The following is a 9,925-nucleotide window of genomic DNA, read 5'->3' as shown; positions in this document are numbered from 1 at the left end:
TATGGCAGGCTGTGGGGCCAGAAATACTCTTCCCCCACATGGGATATTAAGAAATGGAACCAGCTGCACAATGCAGCAATCCAACAGCCATTGACAGTTTCTGGCTTTGTAGCTATCATTTTTATTTTGTCACTTCAATATGATGGAGACCTTTTTCTGGATCAAGACATTTGGCTCCATCTATGCTGCATGGTTTCCATGCTGCTATTGTATGAGAATGGGTTGCGTGCTTTCTTGCTTCTTGAGACATATGCAGTGCCAAAATTCCATTCAAGGGGAGGCTCTTTCTACCATATTCAGAGACTTTCCTGCTAGAAGTTTCCAAATGGTCCTCTACAATGCTCCCTCTAAGCTGTGGAGTCTTGTGAGCCAAAATTCTACTTTGTAAGCTACTGGCTTTCATCTCGGGGCTAGATCCCCTGACTTCCCTTCTAGGCCAGGGCATCACAGCCGTCTCCCACCAGGAAGGACAGCTTCAGTCAAGGGCCTCTGGGGGAGCAGGTCAACTAGATGCTCCCAGCAGGAGGGAGACTCCAACTTGCTGGCGGCCAGAGCAGAGATCAGCGTAGCACGGGATTCCTGCACCCCACTTTCTTTAATCACATCACTTTTAACTTGATTAGCCAGTGCCTCCTAAGAAATTTCAATGCCCCCTGACTTTGACAAAAATCCTGGGTACGGGCCTGTGTGAGCTCCGGGCACTGAAGTCGTGAGCGAGCGATTTGGCTGCTGCATAAATTAGCCCGCTCTGGAGCCATCCTTCCTGAGCGAAGACAAAAATGTGTGAGCTGGAAGCTAAAAAACCAGTGAGCTAGCTCACACTAACTCGGCTTAGAGGGAACACTGGTTCCTCTATACAGAATTGAGTGCAGCTTCAGATGACCAGGCTAACCCGGTCTGATCAGATCTCAGAACCTAAGCAGGGTCAGCTCTGATTAATACTTACATGGCAGAACACCAAGGAGGTCCAGGTTTGCCACGCAGAGGTTTGCCCTTGTCTGGATGACGCAGGCTAGCCTGATCACACCAGCTCTTGGAAGCTAAGCAGGATGAGCTCTGCTTAGTCCTCGGATGGGAGACCACCAGTGTTCCCTCTAAGCTGAGTTAGTGTGAGCTAGCTCACAGTTTTTTAGCCTCTGGCTCACACATTGTTTGTCTTAGCTCAGGAAGGAGGGCTCCCGAGGCAAACTGATTTATGCAGCAGCCAAAGCTCCTGCTCACAACTTTCATGCCAGGAGCTCACAAAGTAGAATTTTTGCTCACAGGGCTCCATAGCTTAGAGGGAACATTGGAGACCACCAAGGAAGTCCAGGGCTGGTACTCCAAGGCAGGCAATAGTAAATCACCTCCGTTCCTCTCTTGCCTTAAAGACCCTATGGGGTCGTCACCGTAAACTGGCCGTGACTTGACAGCACTTTCAACCAACACAGATGACCGCTTGAAGAGTGTCAATTACAAGCAAGCAGCCTGTTTGACATCCCTCTGTCCTACGGTTGCCAACCTCCAGGTGGGGCCTGGAAATCTTCCACTATTCCACCCATGTGTCAGAGATCAGCTCCACGGGAGAAAATGGCCGCTTTGGAAGGTGGACTCTATGGCATTCTACGCCACTGAAGTCCCTCCCCAAACACTCCGCCCTCCCTAGGCTCCAAGTATTCTCCAATATGGATCTCGCAAGCCTACTCTGTGTTGATAAACTGGGATCTCCTAATGGCTGGATAAATACGGGTGTTGCCAGCTATTACTGGTGGGGAGGGATCTAAAGCAGAGAAGACAGCCGGCAGATAAGAAACCCTCCGCCTGGGGCTCATCTCAAGCGTCAGTGTGTTGGAGTGAGTAGACGTTAAGCCTGAGAGAGCCAGGTTCAAACTAACTTCCTGGGGTAACCTTGAACCGATCATTATTTCTCAGCTTAACCTACTTTACAGGATTGTTGTGAAGATTAAGAAGAAGGAACTGTGTACGTTACCCTGATCGCCTTGGATAAGAGATGGGATAAAAATGATTGTAGTAAAGGTTTCCCTTACTCGAAAGCCAATCGGATCCGACTCTCGGGGGTGGTGCTCATCTCCATTTCCAAGCCGAAGAGCCGGCGCTGTCTGAAGACTTTTTCTGTGGTCATGTGGCCGGCATGACTAGACACCAAGGCGCACGGAACGCTGTTACCTTCCCACCGAGGTGGTACCTATTTATCTACTTGTAATTTCTTGCTTTCGAACTGCTAGGTTGGCAGGAGCTGGGCCAGAGACCGGATCTCACTCCACCATGTGGCACTCGGGTCTCGAACTGCCGAACTACAGACCTTCGGGTCTGCAGCTCAGTGTCTTAACCTCTGAGCCACTGCGTAAATCCAGCATGGTGCAGTGGTTAGAGCACCGGGCAACCCAGGTTCAAATCTCCACTTGTGCCAGGGAAGTCTGCAGGGTGACCTTGGGTCAGTCACACACTCTCAGTCTAATCTACCTCGCAAGGTTGTTGTGGAGAGAAGAACAATGTAAGCTGCTTTAGGGAGAAAGGCAGGATATACGTGAGGCAAACAAATAAATGGTGTTCTTGGGATGAGGGCCTGTGGTGGAGGACGGGCCGGAAGGGTCTCAGCACAGATTCTAGCCTCTGGTTGCCAGTTGTTTGGTGTAGTGGTTAAGTGTGCGGACTCTAATCTAGGAGAACCGGGTTTGATTCCCCACTCCTCCACTTGTACCTGCTGATGTGACCTTGGGTCAGTCACAAGCTAGGAAATGACTGGAGGAAATTGTAAGCTGCTCTGAGACTCCAAGTGAAGGGCGGAGTATAAATCCAATCTCTTCTCTCTTCTTGTTCATATTAAGTACAACGGCTTCTGGAGCCATGTCGGATAACGGCACCATCAGCACCAGTTTTTAGTACTCATTTTCAACCAGAAACGGAATCTGATGAGGAAAACAAGGACTCTGCGTTTAAACGGCTCTTAAAAACCAGACCCATCTCCTTGACTCCGGGGGTTTTGTTGGCCCCATCTGTCGTTTCTCTATGGGGTGGGGGACGACACACACGCGGGTTCAATTGATGCAGGCCGCTGTGGAAAACTGCAAACGGCTTGGGAGAACTGAGTCATTCTGAAGAGAACAAACCTCAGCGAGCACAAACGACGGGCCAGCCTCTTCCTTACTAATCTGACAAAGGGAATTTTGACTCTCGAAAGCTTCTGCCCGGGAAATCGTGTTGGTCTTTAAAGAACAACTGGACAGTCTTGCTTGTCTTGTTGTTCAGTCGCACAGTCGAGTCCGACTCTTCGCGACCCCATGGACCAGATCCCGCCAGGCCTTCCTGTCTTCCGCCGTCCTCTGAAGTTGGCTCGATTTCATGTTCGTTGCATCTATGACACTGTCTACCCATCTCATCCTTTGCCGTCCCCGTCTTCTTTGACCTTCAATCTTTCCCAGCATCAGGGTCTTCTCCAGTGAGGGCTCCCTTCTCATTGGGTGGCCAAAGTATTTGAGCTTCAGTTTCATTATCTGGCCTTCCAGGGAACAGTCAGGGTTGATTTCTTTCAGGATTGCTTGTTTACTTGCTTGTCTACTGCACACCAACCAGAAACTCCCTTACTAATATTCGTGTCAGCTGGTAAAGACCCATCTAGCGTGGCCCCTGCAGGCTTGAAGATGTCCTTGTTCAGTCCTTAGCAAGGGGCTAGAGAACATCTGAATTAAAATCGCAGGAAGAGCTAACTGTTTTGGAAGATTTCTGTAATGCTGCTATTACTCGTGACTGAGCAGCTTCCCCCCATTACTCATATCTGTATTATTCATTTCATGACTTGTGTGTTCTGATGGAGGCAGGGCTGTAAGGCAGCACCCTCCAGAAACGGGTTTAGGAACTTGCTACGTATTGAGCTGCGGTGGCTCAAGTGGTTAAGACGCTGAGCTGCAGGCTGTGGAAGGTCAGTAGTTCAGCAGTTCGAGACCCGGGTGCCGCATGACGGAGTGAGCTCCCATCTCTAGTTCCAGCTCCTGCCAACCTAGCAGTTCGAAAGCAAGAAATTGCAAGTAGATAAAGAGATACCACGTCGGTGGGAAGGGAGCAGCGTTCCATGTGCCTTGGTGTTTAGTCATGCCGGCCACATGACCACGGAAACGTCTTCGGACAGCGCTGGCTCTTCGGCTTTGAAACGGAGATGAGCACCACAACCCTAGAGTCGGATTCGACTGGCTTTCGAGCAAGGGAACCTTTATCTTTACATATTGAATATATGAAGCAGCCATTAGAGTCGGACAAATATAGTCTATCACGGCCTCCTCCTCCTCTTCTCCTCCTCCTCCTTCGCAGGTAGAAGATCTCAGGTTCAAGAATCTTTAGGTTGCAGGTGCTGAAAAAATACCATTCTCTGCCCGAGACCCCAGGAAGTGCATACAAGTCCAGGTAGCCAAGTCTGAGGTAGCTGGACTGGAATAAGCAAGCTTTGTACATGCATAATGCTCCAGCTTGCAGAAACCATCTAACATATTGGACAGAGGTCCTATCTCGCCCCAACACCAGAGATCTTTTACCTGGAGGTGCCAGGGGTTGAACATGAGACTTCTGCAAGACATGTACCCTCGCACATGTATGACTTTCAGTGCACCTCTCTCCGTCTCATACACAAACACAACCTGTTCTACTCATACAGACATGTGAAGAATCCTGTTGTATTAAATGGAGAAATCGATGGGTCACAGGGCTACAAACACAGCCAATGTAGTGTAGTGGTTACAGTTTTGGACTAGGCTCTGGGAAGCTCCCTGGGTGACCTTGGACCAGTTACACACTCTCAGCTCAACCTACCTCACAGGGCTGTTAGGAAGACAAAATGGAGGAGAAGAGGACAATGTAAGCCACATTGGGTACTCACTAGGGGAAAGGCAGGTGTTGGGAAATGAAACAGGGTTTAAGTGAAGTTTGGTGTAGTGGTTAAGTCTGTGGACTCTAATCTGGGAGAAACCGGGTTTGATTCCCCACTCCTCCACTTGCAGCTGCTGGATGACCTTGGGCAAGCCACCGTTCTCTCAGAGCTGTTCTCTCGAGAGCAGTCCTCGAAAGTGCTCTCTCAGCCCCACCCACCTCACAGGGTGTCTGTTGTGGGGAGGGGAAGGGAAAGGAGTTAGTAAGCTGCTCTGAGACTCCGAGTGAAGGGTGGGGGTATAAATGCAATCTCTCTTCTCTTCTTCTAAATAAACAAAGAGCACACAATGTTGTGATGATGCCTTACTACAGTCGGATCAGGGCTCAGGTTTCTGTCCTGTTCCCCGTCATCCAGATGCTAACTGATTTTCAATAAACGCTTTCGAGCCATCCATTGTATTGATACATCATAATCTTTAATCAACAATTTATCCATCAATTAAAAAGGGGGTGGGGGAGAACGGTTAATCAGGAAAAAAGAAGTTTGGCTCCAATGTAAACATATTGACAAATGGAGATTAGGGAGCCGTAGGTTTTAAACATCAACGACTATTTCCGCCTCCAGCCAAAAGAAAACCAGCAAGATATGCCAGCAGTAGGAATGGCTCCTAGGATAATTAAAATTCAGGTATGAAATTAACTGCCGCAACAAGGTTGCTGTTGTCTAATAGGCAACAATAGTGTAATGATATAAAAGCAATTCAAAAGTATAAATAAGCCATTTGGAGGTTTTAAAATACTTTTTTTTTTTTTTTTACAATGCTTAATTTCTAAACAGACACACCCGGGTTCAAACCAGGTTGAATGAGGTTTCATTCACCCCCCCAGATCCTGCCCATTCATCTGCAGTCTCTGGCCAAACGGCCCTTTTACACGGTTTGCAATCTCTCATTAGAATTCGGAGTGCGAATCCCGGCTTTTGTTAACTTCTTCCGCCCTCGTGGTTGCAGAGCTAATTGGCTAAGATTCCAAACGAGAAAGCGAGGGCAACTCGGTTCTTGTGCGTCACAGCTGCTCTCACGATTTTGAGGCAAACCCAAAACGGACAACTTCAGATTCCAGAAAGCAAATGGCACGGAAAGGACATCGGAGTCCTGCTACTGACATACAACATAATTCAAACTCACACCCTGCCTCAGACAAATGGAAACAACATTTCTTCAAGCCTTACCTACAGGAAGATTTTTTTGGGGGGGGGGATGTGGAAGTGTCAGGAAGGATCACTTAAAGTTAAGATGATCCTTCCTGGCGCTTCCACCCCACCCCATCTTCCTGTACGTAAGGCCTGAAGAAATGTTGACCGATTTCCCACAAGCCGCTGCTCCGCCCTCGCTCTTCCCTTTCCCCTGATCGTATGTGTCAATTTCCCACTATTTCCTGCGCGGTCGCATCTTGCCACGCAGCTTCGCTCAAATTCCCCCGCATCTACCCGAACCTCAAAAAAAGAAAAAACCAGGACCGAGTAGACGCGGGGAAAATTGGGCGAAGCTGCGTGGCAAAATGCGGCCGCGCAGCAAATAGTGGGAAATTGACACATACGATCAGGGGAAAGGGAAGAGCGAGGGCGGAGCAGCGGCTTGTGGGAAATCAGTCTTTGTTTCAATTTGTCTGAGGAAGTGTGCTTGCAGACGAAAGCTCACACCCTGAATAGTTTGTCTGAGGGCTTAAAGGTGCCACTGGACTCTAAATTTCTTCTGCTGCTTCAGACCAACACAACTACCCACCTGAATCTATCACACGCTGCCTGTCTGCTTTGTGACTGTTTCCTATTTGCAATTCTGAAAAGCAAAAACTTCCTTTAAAGGGAACTGTAAGAGCCAAGGTTTTTAGAAATATTAGAGAGAGAGGAAACGCCCTCCCTATCAAATAAGTAACACAAAAATACTTCATTAAAATCAAACCCCGTTATTTGAAATACGTATTACAAAAGCTCCGGTTTTCTTCCGTTAAAGAGCCCTTTTGTTGCACAGGCTATTCTATTTGGTGATGGCAAATTTCAAGCATGCATAACTTTAAATAAATTAATGGATGAAAATAAGATTTGTGTCCCTCTAAGCAATACTGCTTGCAAGCCAGCTTTTTGCTCACTATATATGTCTAGTGTTGCCAAACACATAATTTTATATGGTTTCCATGGCAAGTGGGAAATTATCATTTTAGTCCAAAATTATCCATTTACCTGGAACACCAAACAGCCAATACCTGTATTTTTAAATATATTATTTCAAATATTGGCCCTGGTCACACAGGAGGATTTGCCCCGCGAAGCGGACAGGTTGAGGGCGCATCAAATGAGTGCGATCAGATGCCAACATCTGGCAAGCATTGCGCACCCGCCCCCAACCCGTCCCTTCTGGCCGAAAACATGGATCAAAAAGGTACTAGGGAAAATGTAGTACCTACCGGAAGATCCACAGCAAGGCCGGGCATGGGATCGCGGACGCACCGGTAGCCCATGTTATTCGAGGGACTGCTGGACCGCACATGCGCACGAATACTCCAGCAGCCTCGGCTCGCCCGTCTTTGCCTCGCTTCCCCCAGCCATGTGATCGCACCAGACAGAATATGAGCGGCGGCTCGGGGGAAGCGTCTGATCCCGATGCCGCGCTTTCCTTTGGTGCAGCTCTAAGAAGCCGCACTTACGGCACAGCTTTTCCCGCCGGTGTTACCAGGACCTATTAAAATAATTCAAGCAGTGTTGAAGCAAGGGAAAATTCACACTTAACAGGCCAAAATGGATAATATAAACCCACACAGGGCTGTTTTTACACTATTGATTCCCAAAGGGCCACAACTGATTTCCCAGTGTCCATCCCTAAAATTCTCCTAATGTGGAATCGAACATGGCTTCAAATGAAGGCTTACTTCAGATGTCATGAACAAAGTGGAGATGCTTTGCAATCTGTTGTGCATACTCTCCTTCTCTCTCCCACCCCCCCATCCCCGGCTTAAAGATGGAAGCCTTCCACTCACTCCAATTAGTTGTGATTTCCAAATGCAGGAAACCTGAATCTGAAATCAGTTTCTTTCTTACAATCAATCAGTGATTTATTACAGTCACAGACCAGCAGAATAACGCATACATGGGATTCTTACAGCACAATCCTATAAATGTTTATTCAAAAATAACTCCCACTTTATTCAATGGGGCTCGCTCCAAGATTCCTATGATTCTTAGGACTGAAGCCTTACACAGTAACAGAGGTCATTTCCTGTTGGAGCACCCCGGAGCAGTGCTCCGGCAGTAAGGAGCCCAGGCCCCCCCGCCTTTCATGGCCCACCCACGGAGAGACTGGGGGGGATTTAAATGCCTGGGTTCCCTGCCCGATCTTAAGGTGCCCCACAGCCACGGGCCCCCTGGAGAAGATCGGGCAGGGAAACCAGGCATGTCTGCCTCCCTGCCCTTCCCTTCTCCAGCCAGCTTGCCACGGTGGGCTGGCTGGAGAACGGAAGGGGAGGTGGGCAGACATGGTCCCCTTTCCCCTGAGCCTCTCCGCTTTTGCGGAGAGACTCAGGGAAGGGAGGGATTTAAACTCATTTGCATATGCCTTAACTAATTTTAAACATGCCTGCCCTTTGTTGGGGTGTGTGGCATATGCAAATAAGTTATGCAAATGAGCTCCTGCACTTCTTTTCCTAGGAAATGACCCCTGCACAGTACAATCCTTAACCCCTCTAAATCTAGTGAAGTCAATGTGAACGTAGAAAGGTGTACTAGGATTGCACCGCTGACCATTGTCTAATCTCGGTTAAGAATCCCAATCCCTGCAGAAATTGCTAACACCATTATATTAAAGCTCCTTCATTTGGGCCTCAATGCGAACTGGAGTTGGCTGAAAACTTAGGTCTCAGTCCATCACACAAGGGGAGGGGTATGCAGGCCTTCCCATTAACTTGTGCATTACACAAACAGACTCTTGCGGATGTCTGAAATGGGCCTAGCTCAATGCAACTTCATCCTCATACAGTCTCTTCCTTGCAGCATCATAATCAAAATAAGGCTCTTGTGTGGAAGGCCAAACCCAACACAAAAGGTCTGATTATGAGGAAAAATGACGATCAAGCACATGTACTATTGTCCACAAAATGGGCCGTTGCCTCAGATTCTTGGACCTTCATGTAGATTCCATAGTGACTGTTGGACCTGGAATTCATCCTCCGGTTCTAAGGAAAGCAGACTTCTCTAGCATATACCACAATGGGTGTTCCGAAGGGATGTTCTTCCCTGCCTTTCCATCCCCATTCCCGCGCACAGCATCAGCCATTTCATGAGTTGTGAACCAGGCTAAGTCTCAACATTGAACTTTGCGGACCAGCCTTTCTGGGAAACCTGTCATGCCTGGGTTTGTTATAAGCATCCAGTTAAGCTCCACCTCTAACTTAAATGAAAATGGTGCACTCTTAAAAGAGACAACGCCCCCGCCCCCAATTTGACATGATCATACCTTCTTCCTTATTCACAGAATAGGGAAACACACGGAATTGAGGAACTCAATCAACAAACACTCTGAAAAGGGCCCTAAAGCTACTGCCTGTCCCCTGTACTGCTCAGAAGTAACAACAGGGATCCTACAATTAACTAGGCTGCAAAGAGGTCACCTATGGAAAGATGACCACGGCACTTCCGATGTGTAAAACTCAGTATCAGCCGGCCACTGTTCCAGTTTATCCTCGTCGGATCTATCGCTGTCATCTCCGCTTGATGGGTCGTAGCCAACCAGAGGGGAGTCGGACGGCCTTGCCTGGCTGCGGTGCTCTTCAGTATTCTTTTTCTCAGCCATGAGCTGTTTATAGCAAAGGTTACAAACCCTCAAAGGCTTGGGAGAAAGCCGGGGCATGAGGAACTTCTGTCGGGAGCACTCTCCGCACACCACGAAGCCACATTTTCGACAGTGGTGCCTGCGTGTGAGCGTGGAGAATTTGGTTTGCGTGCAACGCATGCAGATATCCGTGGCCTTGTCAGGGATCCAGGGGGCAGCATGTTCTGTCGGGGGCTGCTGGCCCGTTT

The 9,925-nt window shown here is 48.4% G+C and overlaps 1 protein-coding gene across 1 annotated transcript in view; it reads right to left on the bottom strand.

Annotated features, from left to right (window-relative positions):
• Nucleotides 1–8,731: 8,731 nt before the first annotated feature.
• PLEKHF1 (pleckstrin homology and FYVE domain containing 1) overlaps nucleotides 8,732–9,925 on the bottom strand; it is a 17,024-nt gene continuing 15,830 nt past the window's right edge. The window contains exon 3 of the mRNA XM_015426020.1: nucleotides 8,732–9,914. Within this exon, the coding sequence (XP_015281506.1) occupies nucleotides 9,513–9,914 (402 nt within the window). The 3' untranslated portion in view covers nucleotides 8,732–9,512. The remainder of the gene's footprint in view (nucleotides 9,915–9,925) is intronic.

This window comes from Gekko japonicus, unplaced genomic scaffold, assembly GCF_001447785.1.
Source record: "Gekko japonicus isolate JY-2015 unplaced genomic scaffold, Gekko_japonicus_V1.1 scaffold5134, whole genome shotgun sequence".
NCBI lineage: Eukaryota > Metazoa > Chordata > Lepidosauria > Squamata > Gekkonidae > Gekko > Gekko japonicus.
Note: the sequence above shows the minus strand (reverse complement) of the source record. Positions and strands in the feature narration are given on the sequence as shown.